The sequence below is a fragment of the Pipistrellus kuhlii genome, unplaced genomic scaffold, assembly GCF_014108245.1.
Source record: "Pipistrellus kuhlii isolate mPipKuh1 unplaced genomic scaffold, mPipKuh1.p scaffold_m20_p_10, whole genome shotgun sequence".
NCBI classification, from domain to species: Eukaryota; Metazoa; Chordata; class Mammalia; order Chiroptera; family Vespertilionidae; genus Pipistrellus; species Pipistrellus kuhlii.
In genome coordinates, this window is record NW_023425405.1 from 19040645 (window position 1) to 19064350 (window position 23706).

The window sequence follows — 23706 nt, forward strand, 5'->3', positions numbered from 1 at the left end:
CAGGTGTAGGGTTAGTTTATTAGTACTTTTTCTTATTCTTTAGTTAGGCTTATAGTACATGAACTTCCCTCTCAGGACTGTTTTTGCCATGCCACGTAGGTTTTGGGTGTTTGTGTGTTCATTTTCATTTATTTCTAGAAAGTCTTTAATTTCTTGCTTAATATATTTGGTTACACATTCATTGTTTAATAACATGCTATTTAGCCTCCATGTTTTTTATTGTTTTTAAGTTTTGTGTGTTTTTTTTTCTGTAGTTGATTTTTTTTACTTCATGCCATTGTGATCCGAGAAGATGCTTGGTATTAAACCAATCTCACTGAATTTGTATAGACTTGTTTTGTGCCCTACAATGTGGTCTATCTTTGAGAAGTTCCATGTGCACTTGAGAAGAACGTATATTCTGTTGCTTTGGGGTGAAAAGTTTTGTAAATTTCAGTTGGATCCATCAGATCTAGTGTGTCATTTAGAGTCTCTGTTTCCTTGTTAATTTTTTGTCTGGAAGATCTATCCAGTGATGTCAGTGGGGTGTTAAAGTCCCTACCATGACTGTATTGCTGTCAATCTCTCCCTTAAAGTCCATGAAGAGGTTTTTTTTAGGTACTTGGGTGCTCATATATTTTATTGATTTTTTTACAGAGAGGAAGGGAGAGAGAGGGGTAGAGAGCTAGAAACATCAATGAGAGAGGAACATTAACCAGCTGCCTCCTGCACGCCCCCTACCGGGGATGTGCCCGCAACCAATGTCCATGCCCTTGATGGGACCTTTCAGTCCGCAGGCCGATGGTCTATCCACTGAGCCAAACCGGTTTCCGCAAGTACATATATGTTTACAATGGTTATATTTTTCTGTTGAATCATTCCTTTTAGTATTATAAAGTGGCTTTCTTTGTCTCTAGTTATGGTCTTTGTTTTGAAGTCTATTTTATCTGATATGAGTATTGCTACCCCAGCTTTTTTTCCTTTCCATTTGCACGGAATATATTTTTCCACCTCTTCACTCTCAGTCTGTGTGTGTCTTTTGTTCTGAGGAGGGTCTCTTGTAGAATGTACATATATGGGTCATGTTTTCTTATCCAGTCAGTCAACCTATGTCTTTTGACTGGAACATTTAATCCATTTACACATAAGGTTATTATTGATAGGTATTTACTTATTGCCATTTTTCTTTTCTTTTTAAAAAAATATTTTTTATTGATTTCAGAGAGGAAGGTAGAGGAAGAGAGAAATATAAAAATCAGTGATAAGAATCATTGATTGGCTGCCTCCTGCACAGTACACACTGGGGATGGAGCCTGCAAATGGAGCACGTGCCCTGACTCAGAATTTAATTGTGACCTCCTCGTTCAGAGGTCAACACTCAAACTCTGGCAGGGTGCCATTTTTATTTTTATTTTTAAATTTAAATTCTTCTTTAAAAATATTTTTTTATTTATTTCAGAGAGGAAAGAAGAGGGAGAGATAGAAACATCAATGATGAGAGAGAGTCATTGATTGGCTGCCTCCTGCACAATCTCACTGGGGATCGAGCCCACAAACCAGACATGTGCTCTTTACCAGAATCAAACTTGGGACCCTTTAGTCTGAAGGCTCATACTCTATCCACTGAGCCAAACCGGGTAGGGCTAATTTGTAGGAAGTGGTTATAGGGTTAAGCCTCCAACTGACCTGCTGGCCAAGTTGCAAACAAGTCCCAGCGTAGAGGGCACAGTCCTCCAAGCATAAAGCTTGATCTTATGACTGCTCCCTAGATCTTTCCTGGGTACTAATGGGCTGAGGGAAGGGCAGCAAGAGCTGCCAAAACAAGTGAAACTTACAACAACATTGTAGATTACCTTGTTTGTCTCTGTTTATAAATAAAGCATGAGCTTTGCAGTCTGGTTCTGCTCTGTGGCCTCAGCCAGGCACAGAAGATCCACCTAGACCCAGCTTATTCTCATTGTCTGTCTTTTTCTTCATCTTTCACCAGCCCTCCCTCAGGCTCGCCGAACCCTTGCCTGTGCTGGTGTGGCACACTAATTTAAATTCTTTACTGTTGAAAGTATTATATATGCCTCCTTTTTCCCCTATTGACCTCTCTCCGCCCACTCCTGCTCCTCGGCATAGGCCCATACTCCTCTACTGTCTGTGTCCATTGGCAATGCTTATATATATGCATATAAGTCCTTTGGTTGATCTCTTACTCTCCCCCCGCCCCCCCATAGCCCACCCTCCTCTGCTCTTCTTTTTCCTTCTTAGAGTGGTCCCTTTAACATTTCTTCATTGCTGGTTTGGTGGCAGTGTCCTTCTTTAACTGTTTTGTTGATGTTGTTTTTTTGTCTTGAAAGCTTTATATTTCACCTTCAATTTTAAATGATAGCCTCACTGGTTATAGTAGTCTTGGATTTAGGCCCTTGGTTTTCTGTTCTTTTTTCTTTTTTTAATATATTTTATTGATTTTGTACAGAGAGGAAGGGAGAGAGACAGAGAGTTAGAAACATCAATGAGAGAGAGTCATCGATCAGCTGCCTCTTGCACATACCCTACTGGGGATATGCCTGCAACCAAGGTACATGCCATTGACCGGAATCGAACCCAGGACCCTTCAGTCCCCAAGCCGACACTCTAGCCATTGAGCCAAACCAGTTTCGGCTAAGCCCTTGGTTTTCATTACTTCTAGTACTGCATGCCACTCTTTTCTGACCTGAAGTGTTTCTATGGAAAAGTCAGCTGACATTCTAATGGGAACTCCTTTGTAGGTAATTTTCTGTCTCTCTCTTGCTGCCTTTAAGATTATTTATTGTCTTTAACATTTGCCATTTTATTTTCAAAATATATTTTATTGATTTTTTTTACAGAGAGGAAGACATACCTTACTGAGGATGTGTCCAAAACCAAAGTACATGTCCTTGACCAGAATGGAACCTGGGACCCTTCAGTTTGCAGGCCAACACTCTATCACTGAGCCAAACAGGTTAGGGCCATTTGCCATTTTAATTATGATGTGTGTAGGTGTGGATCTGTTTGGGTTCATCTTGATTGGAACTCTCTGTGCCTCCTGCACTTGTGATACATTTTCCTTCACCAGGTTGGGCAAGTTTTTGTCATTATTTCTTTCTTTTTTTTTCGTGTGTGTGTGTGTGTGTGTGTGTGTGTGTGTATGTGTGTGTGTGTGATTATTTCTTTTAATGGGTTCTCTATTCCTTGCTCAACCTCTTCCCCTTCTGCTATTCCTGTAATGCAGATGTTGTTATGGTTTTTTGTTTGTTTGTCTGTTTTCTTTTTATTTTCTAGTGTTTTTTGCCACTAGTGTTTGTTAGAATGCTTTTCTTTTTAAAAATATATTTTATTGATATTTTACAGAAAGGAAGAGAGAGGGATAGAGAGTCAGACACATTGATGAAAGAGAATCATCGATCAGCTGCCTTCTGCAAACTGGGGATATGCCCACAACCAAGGTACATGCCCCTGACCTGAATCAAACATGGAACCTTTCAGTTCGCAGACCAATGCTCTATTCACTGAGCCAAACCAGTTTGGCAGATATTGTTATGTTTAATGTTGTCCCAGAACTCCTTTAAGCTATCTTCCTGCTTTTTAATACTTTTTTATATTTGTTGCTCTAATTGGGTATTTATTTCTACCTTGTCATCCAAATCACTGATTTGGTCCTCTGTTTCATCCAATCTACTTTTAATCCCTTCAGTATGTTCGTGATGTGAGATACAATATATCATTCTTCATTTCTGTCTGGTTCTTTTTCATGGCCTCTTATTTACTTTTTCATGCTGTTGCAATTTGCACTAAATTTCGTAAGCATCTTTATAATCATTGTTTGAACTTTATGTCTGATAGATTGCTTACCTCCATCTCATTTAGTTCTTTTTCTAAAGAGTCCTTCTTTTCTCTCATTTGGAGGCTGTTTCTTTGTCTTCCCATTTTAGTTCTCTCGTTGTATTTCCTTCTATTTATTAGATAGAACTGCTATGCCTCCCAGTCTTTATGGGATGGCCTTATGAAGAAGTGTCATGGGGGGGGTCCAGGAAGTAGTCTTTGTTTACCTGAGCTGGATTTCTAGAATGCTCCTTGTGTGCATTTTTTGGGCTCTGCTGTTGTAATTGTGACTTGATTTTTGATGTCCTGTTTGTGGGAGGGATTTCCCCTCTGACTTGCTGCCAGTGAACTTCAACCCCAATGTTGTTGTGCCAACTGTTATACAGGTGCTTTGGGCCCTCTATTTGTGGGGCTCCCTGGATTTTGCTCTGATGTTGTTGAATCTGGTCCCTTGTTGTGTCTATCCTGGGCCTCCTGGGAGTTCTCTAGTGCAGGTGAATGCGAGTCACTGACCCTTTCTGGCCCTGAGCAACCTGATTGAGGTCCAAGAGGTAGAATCCCCTAATAGTTCAGTGGTTGATGACTCCTTAGTCCAAAGGCTGGATATGTCTTGAATCTTATTTCTTGTTTGTCCCTGTTCTGACTGTGCTCCCTTCCTCCATGCAGCTGATCCTGTAGGTGTGAGCTGTAGGCTCTTGAGGTCCCCTGGCTGTTGCCTCGTAGAGCAGTCTGGGATGGTGTGTGCGTGGAGACACAAACTACTCTTTCTGACTAATTAGATAAAAGCCTCCAGAGACCTGCCTCTGCCTGTAGATTATTTGATTCAGTATAGAATAGTCTCAGGCAATCATCCACAGATGTGGTGAGAGGTTTTCAAATAGGGTGGGACAATTGCTTCTACCTGGGAGCTAATTGCTATTCTCAGTCTCTTAATGGGCCTCAGAAACTTCACAGGGAGGAGCAAGGGATTTTCCAATAAGATATGTCAAATGCCTTCCCCCCATGCAAAAACCACCTGGGTAGCAAAGGTTTGCCTGAGAAAGATGACCACCACCAGTGTCTGTAAACTGGTTATTTTTAAGAAACAAAAAACTCAGGAAGAAGCTTTGACCTACTTTCCCCTTAACTGCCTAAAAGAATTGAGATAGAGTACCTGTTCTAGGAAGGGAGATATCATTACAGATAAGTACAGTTTAATATAAACTAAGTGTAACAGGCAGGGAAGAACCTTACAAAACAAGTCTGATCAAAGTCCTCTCTTGTGTCCATTGTTGAAGATGGCCCAACAAATATTTGTCTACCAAACATTTGCTTGTTCATGGGAATTGCTTTACTTCCCATTATTTTTGTTATTTAAAGTTTTTTTTTTAAGTTTTTTTTTTTTTAAGTTTTTTTTAATTGATTACAGAGGGAGAGAAAGGGGGGCGAGAGAGAGAGATCAATTTGTTGTTCCATTCATCCATTCACACACTAGTTGCTTCCTGTGTGTGCCCCAACAGACAGGAAACTGAACTGAAACCCTGGTGCATCCGGACAATGCTCTAACCAGCTGAGTTAGTTGGCCAGGGCAATTTCCTTTCCTTTGAAGTCCCAAACCACAACCCCTCTTTCTACACAGTTCAAGATAGCGTACAAGCTTTAATTGCTTGTTTTGTCCTCAGGTCCCAGTTTCTTATGGGACCTCCATATATACAGATGTAATTAATGTATCTCCTCCTGGTTATTTGTCTCATGTCAATTTGATTGCTATATCAGCCTGAATTTGGGTAGAAAATAATTTTTCTTCCTCTGCACTTTCATAATCAATGAACATAGGAGGTAGGTACTTTTATTATTATTATCAGGTGAGAAAATCAAGGCCCAGAGAGGTTAAGTGACTTGCTCCAGTCACGCAGCTAAAACAAGTGATAGAGTTAAGAACTGAACCCAGGCAGTCTACCTCCAGAGGCTGCACACTTAACCATTCTACTATTATACTGCCTCTTGCTTGTAAATGATGTCAGATGAGTCTTAAGCATATCAGTGAGATGGGTTTTCTTACCTCAGAAAACAAAAAGTTGGAGAGGTTAGCATGGGGTACGGATGGGGGAGGTGAAGGCAAGGTTCTAATCCAGGTCTTACTGGCTCTAAAGCCCATAACAATGTGTCACATCTGTTCATGTCTTGCTTGAGGCTAAGGGGATCGAACCTACAACCTGGGCATGTGCCCTTGACCGGAAACGAACCTGGGACCCTTTAGTCCTCAGATCGATGCTCTATCCACTGAGCCAAACTAACTAGGGCCAATATTCTTTTTTATGGTAAGGTAGAATATTTGTGAAACTAGTGAATAAAAGAATGAAAATCTGCTCGTGTAGGTCAGTGGTTGAGCATTGACCTATGAACCAGGAGGTCACAGTTCACATCCTGGTCAGGGCATATGCCTGGATTGTGTGCTTGATCCCCAGTGTGGGGTGAGCAGGAGGAAGCTGATTAATGATTTTCTCTCATCATTGATGTTTCTATCTTTCTCTCCCCCTCCCTTCCTCTCTGAAATCAATAAAAACACTAGTATATAGTAATTTTTTAAAAAGAGTGAAAATTCTAACAGCACTCAATAAAGCTGATGAACAGACTTACTGTGGCTCTAGTAGAAATGCTGAGGGTTCTCCTTTCAATGACTTTTTCCTTAAGGAGAATCCATAACAAGAAATGCCAAAACTTCTTACTGTCTGTCTTTCACAGTCTTTACGCCACTCATAATCCTGATGAATACCAGGGACTTGATTCCAAGGACGCAAAGTCATCATCACTGTGCACCAGGGCTCAAGCGCAGTAACAGGTATTAAGTGAGCGGGTGACCAGGACTTGCATTTGTGGCCTGGAACACCACACTGAGCTTAGAGCTGGATTGTTTTTTTTAATGTATTTTTAAATTGATTTTAGAGGGAGAGGAAGGGGGAAAGAGAGAAACATGCCCCTGGGGAAAGAGCCTGCAACCCGGGCATGTGCCCTGACCTGGAATCAACCTGGCAATTTCTCCATGCTCAACCAACTAAGCCCAGCAGCCAGGGCCAGGGCTGGGTTATTTTTTACAATCACTCAGAAACTGCTCTTCTATTGCAACTGCAATGAAGTTGCTGGTTCCAACTTTGCCTCTTTGCTTTAGTGCCTCTGTGTTATGTGTTTCATAACACCTGGGTGAGTGTGAGAGCTGTAGCTGGGAATAACTGCTTTTTCTCAAGGACACTCAATGAATGCCATATTCTGCCCTTCGTAATTACAGCAATGGTCCAGACGGCCTCTACAGGGAGTTAGAGGCTTAAAGCGGTATCTCAGTCTGCTGAAAAACACGTCATTTCAATAGATTTCGCAAGTTCAACAGGGTTGTTTACAGCATCATCAGCCAATACTTCCCTTGGATCCTGTTGTGAGGGGATCTGGGCTCTGACCACACCCTACTCCAGGTATGAAGAAACCATGGAGCTAAGGGGTTGTTAAATAAATATAACTGCCATGGCTGAAAGTCTTTTTAAACATTTGTATTTATTTATTTACTTTAATACATATATGTTATATATCGTCAAGGTAGGAGGATAACACACTTTATTTAATAGTTTGCCAGACAGATGTAAAAGTTTTTCAATATTTAGACATCTCTTCATATTATTTTGAAACTGGACAACAAATGGGTCCCAGATACCAGTCACTGCTTGAGCCAATTAAACAAAGACAGCTCCAGCCCCTGCCTAACCCAGGCTCCAACCCTCGTCAAGGAGGGTGCAAAAAGAATTTAAGAAGTCATGCCGAAACTGGTTTGGCTCAGTGACTAGAGTGTCGGCTTGCAGACTCAAGGGTCCCAACTTTGATTCTGGTCAAAGGCATGTACCTTGGTTGCCAGCACATCCCTGGTAGGAGGTGTGCAGGAGGTAGCTGGTTGATGTTTCTCTCTCATCTATGTTTCTAGCTCTCTATCCCTCTCATTTCCTCTCTGTACAAAAATCAATGAAATATATATATATATATATATGGTATTTAAGAAATCATGCCTGCCTTCTACGAGCTTAGTATATATATACTTGAATCTCTATAGAGCTGGTTATTCAGAGCGGTATGTAGCTCAGTCAACTCTGCTACCTGTCCACTGGGGAGAATTGCTTCACTTCTCCAGATGTTAGTTCCTGATTCTGTTCATTCTGAGCACGGAGCTAGCTGTCCAGTAAAGGACTCTTCCAGCCCTAACATTGCACAGGTTAGCTACCCTGGTAACCGAGTTAACTGGGTCCAGGGGTAAGGTAAGTCGTCCAACCGACACATTTTGATTGCAGTACCTACTGTGTGAGGGTGTATCTATGCAAATAAGAAACTGTATTATGAAGAACTCCCCGCTCTACACGTCAGCTTCCTCGGTTCAGCAGAAAATTTTTTTCTAACCTTCCGGTTAGATCCCCCGCCCGAGGTCCAGATCACGTGCCAGACAGCGGCGAGGTTGCTATGGAGCCCCCAGGCGGTCAGTCGTCGGAAGTGGTCCTTGGAAATTACTTTCCCAGGAAACTTGTATTGGAAAAGCGATGCCATTCTAATTTGCTTTTTCCTAAACTCATCGAGATAGAACGTCGCTCTCTGAAGAACAAAATGAACTAACAAGCAAAATAGAGGGTCACGCACAGAGAGCAGACAGACAGCTGGGGGCTGGGGGGAGTTGAGCTGCGGGGAATGGAGAAATTGAGTAAAAAAAAGAAAAAATTGGGGGGGGGGAAACTCTCGTGGACACGGACAACAGTGTTGTAACTGCGAGGTGTGGAGAGAGGTGGAGGGTTTCGGGGGGCAATAAATGATGATGGAAGGGGACTCGGCTTGGGTGATGAGCACAATACAGTGTACAGATGATTGTGCACCTGACAGCTGTATAATTTTGTTAGTGTCACCCCGAAAATTCAATACAAAGGAAGTAAAACAACCCGAGGATCTCGTCCCGAGAGGAGCTTCCAGTCCTGCGGCTGCGGAGGCGCGGGAACCAAGAAGCTGAAGGTGCTGGTTTCCCTCGGAGCGCTTTTCCGACGGACCAATCCTCCCCCTCCCCCCGCGGGGTTGCCGTGGAGACCGGGCGAGCTGTGGATGCGGAGGAGCGCGGAGGCTCGGCCTGTGCTGTCTGTCTGCGGAGGGGACTCACCGGACCGCCGCCAACATGGTTAGTGGCGCTGACCAGTGAGGGAGAACTCTGAGTGTGTCCCGGAGCTGGAGCTTCGAAGTTCCCAGCACCCTGTCTGACCCCTGTCGGTAACGGCTAGACATGTCCACAGAGGATGGTGGACGCTGCCTTCCCCGTGCTCCCATGGGGGACCGGGATGCGACAGTAATTGCCTCGGTGCTTCCTTCCCTCCCCGATTCCTTACTTCCCGGCACCTGAGCTGCGCGTGGCATGGGAAGCAGATCCAGGGAAGGAAAGCTGGGAGGACAGAAGCTTCAGGAAAGCATCTCTTACCGCACCCTCATTGGAGAAGATGGAGAAGTTGGGAGTAGCTCTTTGGTTCAGCACCGTACAGGGCGATGGCCCTTTTAGTAATAACACTTGTTACCAAAAAGAGCCTCACAGGCTTCTCTGGGGTTCGTTGCGACGGAGTTGGCTTGTAAATGCTGGAGCTGACACTGTTTAAAACTGACCGCCATCACTGGATCACACATACAGCTGTCTGTCGTTTCTTTCACAGATGCTCTCAAGGGCCAAACCTGCTGTGGGTGGGGACCTGCCCCACACCGACAAAAGGAAGAAGAAAGGCAGGAAGATGCCAAAACTAGAGGAGCTGCTTTCACAAAGAGATTTCACCGGAGCCATTACCCTATTGGAGGTAAAGTCCAAAGCAGGGCGCTTCTTAGGAGGTGAACACCGGGAATAGGGGTGAATGCTTGGGTGGATGCTGCTTGTTATGCTGTTGGAACAGGTGGGTGGGTTCTGGGGCTTCCTGCAAGTCTAGTCAGGCAGAGATTCCAGTTTCCAAGTTAACTATAAATCTGATTAAAGATGAAGTATAGGCCCGGCTGGTGTGGCTCAGTGGTTGAGCCTCTGTCTATGAACCAGAAGGTCATGGCTTGATTCCCAGTCAGGACACATGCTGGGGTTCCCCGAGGATCCCAAGTAGGGCGTGTGCAGGAGGCAGCCAATCAATGATTCTCATCATTGATGTTTCTCTCTCCCTCTCCTTTCCTCTCTGAAATCAATTAAAAAAAAACATTTTTAAAGAAAATGAACTAAAAAGATAGACATATTTATCGAGGGACACTTGTAATTATATCTAGCCTCACTAAGAGTGAATCCAACCTAAAAATATGGAGGGTCATTTAATACAGTGTCAGTTCATACATTGTTTATCCCAACCCCTGACCAATTTATGATTTGTACTGGTTCTAGTTTATAAAATTTTGATTAATATTTTAAAAAAATATATCTTATTGATTTTTTTACAGAGAGGAAGAGAGAGGGCTAGAGAGTTAGAAACATCGATGAGAGAGAATCATCGATCAGCTGCCTCTTGCACCACCCCTACTGGGGATGTGCCCGCAGCCAAGGTACATGCCCTTGATCAGAATTGAACTCAGGACCTTTCAGTCCGCAGGCTGACGCTCTATCCACTGAGCCAAACCAGTCTAGGCAAATTTTGATTAAATTTAATCTACAATGCCTCATGCTTATTGTCTTAAATACTAAATCTTCAGAAAATATTTCAATCTCTGTGGCAGTAGTTCTTAAATGTAGTATCTATCCGAACCACCTACGGTGCTTTATATTCCTGAGCCTCTGCCTTACGGATGGATTATTTTTTTGAGAGAGAGGAGGGCGAGAGAGAAACATCAGATGTGAGGTTGCCTCCGACATGCACCTCGATTAGGGATGGAAACTGCCACCAGGTGGTGCACAGGACAAAGCTCCAAACAACTGAGCCTCCGGACCAGGACAGGGATTCTGATTCTTTACAGAATCAGCCTACAGTGGGGCTAAGGAGCTTGTGTTTTAGGCAAGTAGCCCGAGTGCGTCTGACGTAGGTGGTGCAAGGACAGTGCACTTTGAGAAACGGCTTTGTGGAAAGCACATGCTAGAGAGGAGTGAAGGAGCATGAAGGGTGCACCAAAGAATGTACAGGGGATGCTCGGCAGCAAGCCTGCTTATGTTGTACCGCAGGCATTTCTCCAAAGCACAATTATAGACTTAATGATTATTTTAATTTTAGCTTTATATATCTTTCTCTGACTTCTATGGATAGTCCTACATTTTTTCCCTAGTGATCTGGTATGAAGCACATTATTTAACTTTTTTAAAAATTTTGATTTTATATATAGAGAAATGTTGATTTGTTGTTGCACTTATTTATTGTGGGAACCCCTTTCACATCCTTCGTGGTTCAGGGTTCAGGTTTGGGTTCTGGAGAAGGACACAAAACAATTGAAAATAGACTAGAAAAGTATTAATTTGGCGATAATGGGGCCCAGGCAGGAGCCCACCTGCTCTGGCCTAGCTAGGAGGACTACCCCTGCTCTGGCCTAGCTATCCCTTTTATTGAGACTATGGGTTACACCCATAGCCCTGGGGCAGGAAACTCCAATAACAGAAATTTACATAAGACAACTGGTGGAGACTGCTGCAGCTAACAATGTTTCAACTAAACAGCAAACTAGTTCTGACTTTTCAGAGCAATGAAGGTTGTTAACAATGATCAATTTCCGGCAATTTAATCATTCATTGGTTGCTTCTTGTTTATATAATATGTGTCATAACCAGGGGCTGACTCGGCAACCTTGGTGTATCAGTCAATGCTCTAACCAACTGAGCCATCTGGCTAGAGCTGTTTAACTTTTTTGAATCAGTCTTTTCATCTTTAAAGTTGGGAGTTGACCTAGAAGGACCAGGGGAAGGTTTTGCCCATCACACCTCTGCTGCTGCCACTGCTGGCAGTGCAAGCCTCAGGTGGCCCTGGGCAGCTGGGCAGCCACCATCTGAGGCTTGCCTGCACCTTGGGCTGGCCCTGGGGGGTGGAGGGAGCTGGGGAACTCTGGAGGCAGGAGGGGCTGAGGGGACTGGGTGCTACCATCTTTATGGGCAGGGCAGTCATTTAGCATATTCCCTCCTTATTGGCTATGGGTGCTGCCATCTTTGCAATAGTGTGAGGGTCAATTAGCATATTCCCTCTTTATTAGATAGGATGAGTAAATATATATGTATACTAACGAGACAGGTTTGAACCATTAAGCTGAGTGTGGTAGAACATGGAGGGTAAGAACATGGGATTTGGAGCCAAACATGACTTAAGTCCCTGCCTCCACACCTACTGGCTCTATGGCCTAGAGCTTATTGCTTCTTCTATCTTTCAATTATTTTGAATTAAATGTTTCATTTAATTCTTATGTTTTTATATATCACCCAGAAATGTTATGAGAATAATGCTTAAATACTTTCTGGAGTGAGGTGTCAGCAAATACAGAAAAATAAACGTAAAATGTTTTAAAATGGCAATTTCTTTAACAATTAGAAGGTAATTGTGCTGAGTTATATAGGTATTGGTTTAATTAAATTGGATATTCATTTGTTTCTATTATTTATGGTTTTTTATTATTTGTCAATAATTTAATGTAGCATTTTTTGTTTGTTTGTTTTTAAATGGGTTACTTTAAAAAGTTTTTTGATGATTTTTTCCCCATGAAATTTTAACCTGAAGTTCAAACGTCATGTTGGGGAACAAGAAGAAGATACTAATTTGTGGATTGGATACTGTGCTTTTCACCTGGGTGACTACAAGAGAGCTTTGGAGGTTAGTAAAAAGAAAATTTGTAAAAGAAGGGCTTTGAAAATGTTATTAAGCTTTGTATTATAATAATACATGCTTATGATAAAATTCAAACAATATATAATAAAAGGGTACAAAGTTAAAAAAAAAAAAAAAAAAAAAAAAAGCTGTTCCCAATTCTACCTTTTTGTTAATTTACACCAAGGCAGCCATTGGCTCTTTTTTTTAATTTTTTTTTTTTAATTTTATTGATTTTTTACAGAAAGGAAGGGAGAGGGGTAGAGAGTTAGAAATATCAATGAGAGAGAAACATCGATCAGTTGCCTCCTGCCCACCCCCTACTGGGGATGTGACCACAACCAAAGTATATACCCTTGACCGGAATCGAACCTGGGACTCTTAAGTCTGTAGGCCAACACTATTCACTGAGCCAAACCAGCTAGGGCCTTTGGCTCTTTTTTTATGAGTTGCTTCAGAATTCTTTATATGTTCAAGTATGTGTATATATTTTGTTTCCTTTTGCTTTTAGATACAAATTAGTGAGATTGTACAACATATTAGCAATATTATTTCTTAAGTACAATAAGTTTTCAGGAAAGGAAAAATAAATCATTTTGATAGAAAAGTTTTTATGAGTCTTTCCTCAAAAGAAGTTCGTTTTTTAAAATTTTTTTCTTTTTTCTTTAAAAAAAAAATATTTTATTGATTTTTTACAGAGGAGGAGAGAGGGATAGAGAGCTAGAAACGTCGATGAGAGAGAAACATCGACCAGCTGCCTCTTGCACACCCCCTACCGGGGATGTGCCCGCAACCAATGCACATGCCCTTGACTGGAATCAAACCCGGGACCTTTCAGTCCGCAGACCGACGCTCTACCACTGAGCCAAACCGGTTTTGGCGTGAAGTTCATTTTTCTTTTGTTTGGTTATATTTAGAGATATAAAAGATTATATTATCGTTAGTTTTGAAGTTGTTTTTCTTGGTCATTGTAATGAACAATCTATAAGGTAGATCTAGATAAAATTATAGATGTCATTTTCCAAGCAATTTTTAATTCATAAATGAAATTGTTTAAACATTTCCCACATATACTTACTCTCAAAATGTAATCTAAGGAGCCAAAACTGGTTTGGCTCAGTGGATAGAGTGTCGGCCTGTGGACTGAAAGGTCCCAGGTTGGATTCCGGTCAAGGGCATGTACATTGGTTGCAGGCACATCCCCAGTAGGGGGTGTGCAGGAGGCAGCTGGTCGATGTTTCTCTCTCATCGACGTTTCTTGCTCTCTATCTCTCTCCCTTCCTCTCTGTAAAAAATCAATAAAATAAAATTTAAAAAATGTAACCTAAGGATATTTAAAGAATCTGCATAACTAAAATGAAAGTATCCAAGATTAGGTAATGTGGTGAGATAAAGAACAAAAGCAACAAAATTGGTGAAGGAAAAGAAGATGTGAAAAGGACAGTAGAGTGGCTGGTAGTGTTTGTGAAAGATGTAGGAGAAAGGAGAGTAACCCAAATGTAATAAGAAAAAGTAAAGGCATCTAGCATAGACTGAGTAATAGTAAGAGTATATGAAAATATAGTTGACAAAGTGAATCTCAGAAACATGTGATGGTTGGGGGAGAAAAATGGCTTTTAAAAAATGTAAAGCCAAAGAACCAATTATAATGAAATGGAATTTGTAGTGTAGTAATGCTATCAGATTTTAAGTTAACTGAACCTATGCATTTTTAAAAAATATATTTTATTGATTTTGTACAGAGAGGAAGGGAGAGAGATAGAGAGTTAGAAACATCGATGAGAGAGAGTCATCAATCAGCTGCCTCTTGCACACCCCCTACTGGGGATATGCCCGCAACCAAGGTACATGCTCTTGACCGGAATCGAACCCGGGACCCTTCAGTCCCAAGCCGATGCTCTATCCATTGAGCCAAACCGGTCTCGGCTATGCATTTTTATAAAGTATCTTTTGTATGCCTTTTTAAGTTAGTAAAAATAAAATATTTTCATAACTGTTCATTTATGCAATTTATAGCTCATGTCATTGTTAAAAAGAGGGAAAAACAAGTGTAAGAGTCTGTGGACCACAGTCCTACATGGGTGGGATTGAGTTTTAGCTTCAGTATTTTGTCTTTTGTTAATCCTCACCTGAGTATATTTTTTTCATTGATTTTTAGAGAGTGAAAGGAAGGGAGGGGGAGAGACAGAGAGAGAGAAACATCTATATGAGAGAGACACATCAATCGGTTACCTCCCACACATGCCCCAACCTGGGAGGAGATCAAGGCTGTAACATTGAGCCAAACGGGCTAGGGCTAGCTGCAGTGTTGTTTTTTTGTTGTTGTTTTTTTCAGGTTTGGGGGAGATGCCTTTTATTTATTTATTTATTTTTTAAATCAATCTTTATTGTTCATATTATTACACAGGTTCCTCGTTTCTTCCCCCCTCCACCAGGTTCCCACCCCACCCTCTGCCCCCTCATCCTCATCCATTGGTGCACAGTTTATGTTCAGTCTCTTCCTCCCTCCCTTTCCCCGATAGTAAATCCCTTTTCAGATAGCAAATCTGTTACTTAGCATTTTCTCATATCAATAATACCTCCACATGCCCAATGATACACTTCACACAAAAGACATTTCCAAATAGGACAACCAGCCTCATCTAGGCCCCACCCAAGGCACTCACAGATCAACACCCCAGCACTATATTAACTCAACACATCCAGATATAAGCCTTCATCACTTGATTCATCACATTGACCCTCAAGTTCCCGCAAAAGTTTCCAGCCATGTCTGAGAGAGCTGCAGTGTTTTTAACCTTACAGATAGGGAATAGTTGAGCATTCAGATTACCTAAGTAGGAAGTTTTCCAATCTCAGTAAGAAATCCTATTCCATCATAGAAGGATGGCCCATTTATTGTGTTATTGCTGAAATAACATCACTGTTTAATACATATTTCAGGAATATGAAAATGTGACAAAAGAGGAAAATTGCAATCCTGAAGTCTGGGTGAATCTAGCCTGTACCTACTTTTTTCTTGGAATGTATAAGCAAGCTGAAGCTGCTGGATTCAAAGGTAAAATGGGCCGCTTTAATGTCTGATATTCATCACTAATTGTAAGAGTCATTTTGGAGATTAAAAATTTAATTTCTATTTCTGTTGATGAAAATTCAAGTGATATTAGAAAGCTAAAAAAATAGCTTTACTCTTCAAAGAATGTTGTGCTTTGGCCGGGCAGCTCAGTTTGCTAGAACGTCAGCCCAGTACACCAGGGTTGTGTGTGCTGCTCCCCACCTCCCCCTTTTTTAGGAGGTACAGCTTCTGGCAGAAGAACGAGGGAAGAAAAAGAGCAAGGTATCTTTCTTAGGCCCCAGCATGATAGCATGTTCATGCTTTTGGTGCGAGTCGGGGATAGTTGTTCAAGCTCTTATGGATGTGGATTTTATAGCTGCTGTTTCTGCTTCTGAGTGAGAAACCAAGTAATTTCAGTGTGAAGAATCCGTACTTCTTTACTTTTGCTTTACTTATCATGACAGTCATTTTGGAGAACTAGACTCAAATTTGCAAACAAGAGTAGGGCAAAGGGAAATATGGAAGGGAAGATTAAGAATTAGAGTATGAATCAAATTAAATTCAAAAAAAGGTAGAGAAAGTGAGCAAGGTAATATATTTTAAGAAATTTGTGCCCAGGCCAGTGTCACTCAGTTGGTTGAGCATTGTCCCATGCACTGAAAGGTTGCAGGTCTTTTTCCGGTCAGGGCATATACCCAGGTTATGGGTTCGATCCCCCATCCCCAGTCGATGTGTGCAGGAGGCAGCCAATTGTTGTTTTTCTCTCTCTCTAACAAAATCAATGAAAACATATTTAAACTAACAAAAAAGAAATAAATTTGTTAAGGAAGAATGTATTCCAGGGTAGAATTCTTAGTGAATTAACTGACATACATATTTAGAATTTCAGCTCAAATTCATGGAAAATATGGAACTTAAAGCCTTACTTGATTTGTACCCAATTTGTGTCATATGTACTAATGTAGTTTTTCCCAATTATTTATAAGGGCCTTTAAGTTACTTGCTTTTTCTGCCTAGAACAGTGTAAGACACACAGAAGATGATCAAGGTAGCTATATATCTTTTCATACTTTTTTTCATTGTTTATAAATTTTTATTGATTGATTTGAGAGGGGGGAAAATGATATAGAGTGAGAAACATAATTTGTTGTTCCACTTATTTATGCATTCATTGCTTGATTCTTATATATGTGCCCTGACTAGAGATGGAAATCGCAACCTTGGTATATTGGGTCAACACTAACCAACTGAACTACCTGGCCAGAGATATTTTTATTTTTTATACACTGAAGTATGACTTTTTGCTGTAAAAAGATATAGGATTGAGTGTACAGAATTGGGGAAAATTCTCCAAGAGAGCAAAGAGGATTTTGAACTTGAAAGGTGTTAACCTTTTTGCTTGGCTGCCTGTTTCATTGTAGCAGATTATCATGCTAGAAGATCTATGGAGTAGAGGCTGGACTAGCACTTAAAAAAATGTCCTTTCAAATAAAGAGGGAATATGCTAATTGACTACCACGCTCTCAAAGATGGCAGTGCCCACAGCCAATAAGGAGGGAATATGCTAATTGACTGTCATGCCCTCAAAGATGGTGGTGCCCACAGCCACAAGATGGTGATGCCCTGTCCCCTCAGCCCCACTGGGGTGGCAGGCACGTTGCGAGGCTGGGCCCGCCCCCAGGTGGGCCTGGACGCTCTGCGTGCCTGCCTCCGGAGTCCCCAGTCCCCTCAGCTCACCAGCCACCCAGGGCCAGCCCTAGGTGCAGGCAAGCCTTGGATTGTGGCTGCCCAGAAGCCCAGCTGCCCCGGGCCGGCCAAGGCTTGTGCTGCCAGCAGTGGCAGCAGCAGAGTTGTGATAGGGGCGTTGCCTTCTGCCCCTGAGAGCTCCCAGACTGTGAGAGGGGGCAGGCCAGGCTGAGGGACCCCCCCATCCAGTGCATGAATTTTCATGCATCAGCGTCTTGTGGTAATATAACTGTGGAAAAAGAAATTTCAGAAGAATTGACAAAGCATACTGGGAAGAATAGCTGAATGAGAATGGATTCCTATATGTATTGAAATGACCATAACTGTTTATTTCCAGAATTTGGTTCAGTGAACAGCACCGTAGTGGGATGTGGTCCGCCATAATAGAATCAGGTAGAACAAATGATTGCGAAGAGCAGAGCCTTAGGATGCTTTTCTTCTGGCAGGTGGAAACTAGACTAAAATAATATGTATTGTTATGTAGCAGAGATATATCAGGATCAGATAAGTAAGGATTTGGGAAGACTTATTTGAGTCTCAAGTCGTTCCTGCATGGGTCTGAGTGCGTAGGCAATTAAGTTCTTTAATAAGCAGCTTGGATTTTTCTTTTTTCTTTTTTTTAGCTCCAAAAAGCCGTCTTCAAAATCGCCTCCTCTTTCATTTGGCTCACAAGGTATTCATATTCTGATTTCATACATTTAAAAAACTTCTTTTTCTTTTATTTTCTTGTTACCAACAATGGTAAGAAATAATTAACTAGAAATTCTTGTTATGTCTAGTGGATTGAAACACAGATCATAATAATACAATGTCTACCTTTATCTGTAAAAACTCTTTTCCATATAAAGTCTACTTTGTCATATTTATATAGCTACACGAGATCTTTTTTGATTACTGTTGGCCTGTTATGACTCTTTACATCTTTTACTTTCTACTTCTTTGTATCCTTATATTTTAAATGCCTCTCTTGTAAGCAGAATATAAAAAAGGGTAAAGAGCCAAAACCGGTTTGGCTCAGTGGATAGAGTGTCGGCCTGCAGACTGAAAGGTCCCAGTTTCGATTCGAGTAAAGGGCATGTACCTTGGTTGCAGGCACATCCCTAGAAGAGGGTGTGCAGGAGGCAGCTGATAGATGTCTCTCTTTCATCGATGTTTCTAACTCTCTATCCCTCTTCGTTCCTCTCTGTAAAAACTAAATAAAAAAATATATATTTTTAAAAAGGGTAAAGAGGCCCTGGCTAGGAAGCTCAGATGTTCCAAGATTGTAGGATCGATTCCCTGACAGGCACATACAAGAAACAGCCAATGAATGCATAAATAAGTGGAGCAGCAAAATCAGTATTTCTCTCTCCTGTGTTTCTCTTCCTCTTTCCCTCTAAAATAAATTTTTTTAAAAAAAGAAGCCTGACTAATGTGGCTCAGTGGTTGAGTGTGGACCCATGCATCAAGAGGTCGCTGGTTCCATTCTAGGTCAGGGCACATACCCAGGTTGTGGGCTTGATTCCAAATAAGGGGGGAGGGGGCACAGGAGGCAACCAATCAATGTCTTACTTTCACATCAAAATTTCTCTCTTTCCCTCTCCCTTTCTCTGTCTCTCTAATATCAATAAAAAACATATTTAAAAAAAAGAAAAGAAAAGAGAACAGGCCGAAGCCGGTTTGGCTCAGTGGTAGAGTGTCGGTCTACGGACTGAAAGGTCCCAGATTCGATTCTGGTCAAGGGCATGTACATTGGTTGCGCGCACATCCCCGGTAGGGGGTGTGCAAGAGGCAGCTGGTTGATGTTTCTCTCTCATCGGCGTTTCTAGCTCTCTATCTCTCTCTCTTCCTCTCTGTAAGAAATCAATAAAAATATATTGAAAAAAAAAGAAAAAAAAAGAAAAGAGAACAGGAAAATGAAGAAAGGGAGAAAATATCAAGAAAAAAATAGAAAAGAAAAAGAGTGTAAGAGAAAGAGGGAAGAGGGATCAAGTAAGTAATATGACCTCTAACTCAAAGGGTTTCCATTGTTAAGACTATCCTTTCAGAGGCTATTTCCATCCTTTCTCTGAAGGATAGACAAAGAAGATAAGAATTGCAGGGAAATAGGGAGAACATAGAGACAAAATGGCTGGAGGAGGAGGAATTAATATCTCTATAATGTAGGTGTTGCTATCCCTGACTATACTGTAATATGAATTTTTTAAATATTAAATTTAGAGAAAGGGAGAAAGAGATAGAGAGATACTGATGTGTTGTTCCACTTATTTATGCATTCATTGGTTGTTTCTTGTAGGTGCCCTGACTGGGGATATTAGGACCACGCTCTGACCAACTGAGCTATCCAGCCAGGGCTAATGTGAACTTTATATGTCTTTTTCTCTCTTACAATTTTAGTTTAATGATGAGAAGAAGTTGATGAACTTCCATCAGAATCTTCAGGATATCACGGAAGATCAGCTCAGTTTGGCCTCAATTCACTATATGCGCTCTCACTACCAAGAAGCTATTGATATTTATAAGCGAATACTGCTAGATAACAGGTCTGTGTCCTTTTATGTCTACTCAAAATCTCATTTTGTTAGTTTCTTCTGTAACAGGTTTGGCCAAAGATACAATGTCCTTTAGATCTAGTATTATTATGTGTTCAGATCTGTTAGCTAATCTGGTGAGTGTAAGAGCTCTTTATTGTTTAGATCACATGTGTCAAACACAAGGCCCGCGGGCCAAATCCGTCCCGCCAGGCCTTGCAATGTGGCCCGTACCGCGCTGTCATCACTGCACTCCGCTGCGTTTTCATCACAATGACAGTTTATGACTGTTCAGTAAACCATTCGGCCCTCGATTTAGGCTGGATTTTAGATTTTGGCCCCTTCTCTGATTGAGTTCGACACCCCTAGTCTAGATCAAGGTTTCTCTACCTTTATTTCATTATCACCCTTCCAAGGAGCCTTTTTAGACCTTTCCCCCTCCTAATGCCCTCCCATGAAATTTTAATACCACATATATACTGTATATTTGTATGTACTGTATGTATAGCTATGCTTCGTATATAAAATTAATATAATTTCCCACCTCTTTATAAGAACCAATTATTGCCCCAAATACAAGTGATATTTCCCCTATTGATAATGTATGGTCTAGGTGTATCAATTTCAAAGTTGCAGTACCTTTTTCGGTAACTTAATGATGACATTGAAAAAATTAACATTGCAACTTTATCACTGACCATTTTGCCTCTCTCCCACACCTCCCAAATATTTCATTCACCTCTCTTCTCCCTTCTTTTGCTTTACTTTCACAGTCTCCCACTCATTTCCATTTAAGTCATCAGTTCTATTGCCTTGTCTGTCCCATCTTCTGTTCTTATTTGCACTTATACTCAATTATGTTGTACTAGAGGCCTGGTGCACAAAATTTGTGCACTGGAGAGATGTCCTTAGCCCAGGCTACACTCTCTCCAATCTGGGACTTCTTGAGGGATGTCCGACTGCTGGTTTAGTCACAATCTGGGACTGCTAGCTCCTAACCACTCGCCTGCCTGGCTGCCTGATTGCCCCTAACTACTCTGCCTGCCAGTCTGATCACCCCCTAACCGCTCCCCTGCCAGCTTGATTGACACCTTAACTGCTCTTCTGCTGGCCCCATTACCCCCAGTTGCCCTCCTCTACATGCCTGGTGGCCCCCAGCTGTCCTCCCCTGCTGACCATCATGTGACAAGGTGGGGGTGGTCATCTTGTGATGCAAGGGCATGAGGGTCAATTTGCATATTATCTCTTTGTTAAATAGGATGTTAGTGTTTTTTTTTAACATGAATAGGTAGGAATTAAACTTTTCATTTGCTTCTCTAATTGTCATCCTTTTTTCTACTTATCAAAACATCCAAAATTACAATACCAAAAGAAAAATCCTACACTGATTACATCTTGCCTTCTTTCTTTGAATTCATATCCTCTTTGCTGTTCTTCTTGGCTCTTAAAAAAGTCTTTGTGGTTTGACAGCATTTCTGTTAACTTTTATTCTTTTATCTAATAGGGAATACCTTGCCCTTAATGTTTATGTGGCTCTGTGTTACTACAAATTGGATTACTATGATGTGTCTCAAGAAGTTCTGGCTGTTTACCTTCAGCAAATTCCTGATAGTACCATCGCACTCAATCTTAAGGCCTGTAATCATTTTCGTCTTTACAATGGCAAAGCAGCTGAGGTAGTGATGGAAATTTGTTTTTTAACTTAATTCTGTTTCAAATTACCCTATGCTTCCCGGGTTATTAATGAATCTATTATCTATAAGTCTTGATTAATACCCCTTTGTTATTGCCAGTGTGAGTCTATACGAACCTAATTATTTCAATATTTATCAGATCTTCTAAAAAGAATCTTGACTTCTAAATTCTCTGTGTATGCTTAATATATTGTAGATGATCTTTTCTTAGATGCCCTACATTAACTCAAATATGTTAAAACCAGATATTTTCACTTTTTTTTTTAAAATATATTTTATTGATTTTGTACAGAGAGGAAGGGAGAGAGATAGAGAGTTAGAAACATTGATGAGAGAGAGTCATCGATCAGCTGCCTCTTGCACACCCCCTACTGGGGATGTTCCCGCAACCAAGGTACATGCCCTTGACCGGAATCGAACCCGGGACCCTTCAGTCCCCAAGCCGACGCTCTATCCATTGAGCCAAACCGGTCTCGGCCAGATATTTTCACTTCTTCCTCCAAAATATTTTGAGGCTCTTTGGTTTAGTATCAGCAATATGTAAATCACATCCAATCCTAGGATATCCATCACTCTCTTCTCCTTCATTCCCCATCTACCAGTTCCTACCAGTTCTGTGTTCTAGATATCTTTTTTCTTTTTCTGCTTTTTCCTTTGCCACTGCTCTAGTCCTCATCACTTATTTCAGATCTTTCCCTGCCTCTAGTCTTGTCCTCATTGGCCCAACTAGTGAGTTTGCTCCATATGCCATACTCTAAGTGCCATTACTTTGCATACTCCTTTCTTATTCCTGACTGTCCTCCTTGGGTTGGTACACTTCATTGTCTCCTTCAAGGTTGTTATAAGAATCAATTGTAGTAGATGTTTTATAAATACTTAGAACCTAGCTACCTTATAAGTACCTTGCAGAATACTTTATATCCTTTATTTAGTTTCCCTGACAACCCTGTGGTAAATTCTGTTAGAGTTCTCTTTTTATAGGAAACTACTGAGAGTACACAGGAAGCCATACATTATTACCCCCCTTTTATTTTATTTAACATTTCATACACACACACATATACACGCATACATATATACACATGTATATAGCTATATATAATATATATGTGTGTGTATAGAGAGAGAGAGAGAGAGAAAATGTACTATACTATATCTATGTACAGATTTGGTTATTTAAGAGGAGGGGGAAGGTAGGATTACAGCTGTGAGTATGCAGAACACAAGAGTTTACTTTGTGTTATTATTTATTAATTATTTTATTATTTTTCCATACAAACAACTGTAAACCTATTTTTGCCAACATTGTACACATTTTTTTAAAAGAAGAATTTATTAGAGAGAGAGAAAGGGAGAGAGAGAGAGAGGGGGAGATAGCAATATCAATTGGCTGCCTCCTGCATGCTCCCTACCAGGTATTGAGCCCAAAACCTCCTAGTGGGAATTGAACCAGCAAATTCCTGGTTTATAAGATGGTGACCAACCAACTGAGCCACAATGACCAGATCTTATACACATATTTTTAAGTTAACTCTATGAGGCGACCAAGTTTGGAAAGTATTTCTTGGGTATTTATGTCAGAAGCCACCAAAATTTAAAAGTAAAATTTTTGCATGTGTCAAAATTTTAAAATCCTACTCTTATCCGAAAAACAGTTTTAACTGGTATCATGCCACCCAGAGTAAGAGGAGGAAAGAAAGAAACTGAAACCAGCAAATTGACTATATCAAGGTAAAATTTGTGAAAATGTAATAGCAAGAAACTTACTCTGTGCTGACAGGATATTCAACTCCTCAGGGAAACAGTGTGTAGTAGTTGGTAGGGAAGGAGGAGTGTAGAGCACATGTCTTTAGCATAAGCCCAGATTCACTTTCTTTGGCTTATGTCAATAAAGGTGGTTAGTTGTGGCAAAAGAAATGCCCGTCAACTAAATTGCTCAATATACAATCGAACAGTCCATTTATATATTACATTAAAATACATTCTTGGATGTGCTCATTTCAACTAAAGAGTCCCTTGAGTCTATCTATTGTAATTGGCTAGTTTCCAGCATCAGCAGTTTAATAGTAAACTGGGTTTGCAATTTGATCTCTTCAGAATTTTCAACCTTGGTAAGA

The 23706-nt window shown here is 40.9% G+C and overlaps 1 protein-coding gene across 4 annotated transcripts in view; it reads left to right on the plus strand.

The window, feature by feature from the left end:
- Window positions 1-8620: 8620 nt before the first annotated feature.
- The window catches only part of TTC26 (tetratricopeptide repeat domain 26), a 42647-nt gene continuing 27561 nt past the window's right edge, over window positions 8621-23706 (plus strand). The window contains exons 1-7 of one of the 4 annotated variants that reach the window (XM_036428235.2): window positions 8621-8980; window positions 9501-9638; window positions 12498-12590; window positions 15528-15642; window positions 18009-18058; window positions 19762-19907; window positions 21400-21571. In XM_036428235.2, the coding sequence (XP_036284128.1) occupies window positions 8978-8980; window positions 9501-9638; window positions 12498-12590; window positions 15528-15642; window positions 18009-18058; window positions 19762-19907; window positions 21400-21571 (717 nt within the window). In that variant the 5' untranslated portion in view covers window positions 8621-8977. Of the gene's footprint in view, window positions 8981-9500; window positions 9639-12497; window positions 12591-15527; window positions 15643-18008; window positions 18059-19761; window positions 19908-21399; window positions 21572-23706 lie in introns of those variants that run through there. The other 3 variants (XM_045577251.1, XM_036428225.2, XM_036428241.1) reach the window with 3 other exon arrangements.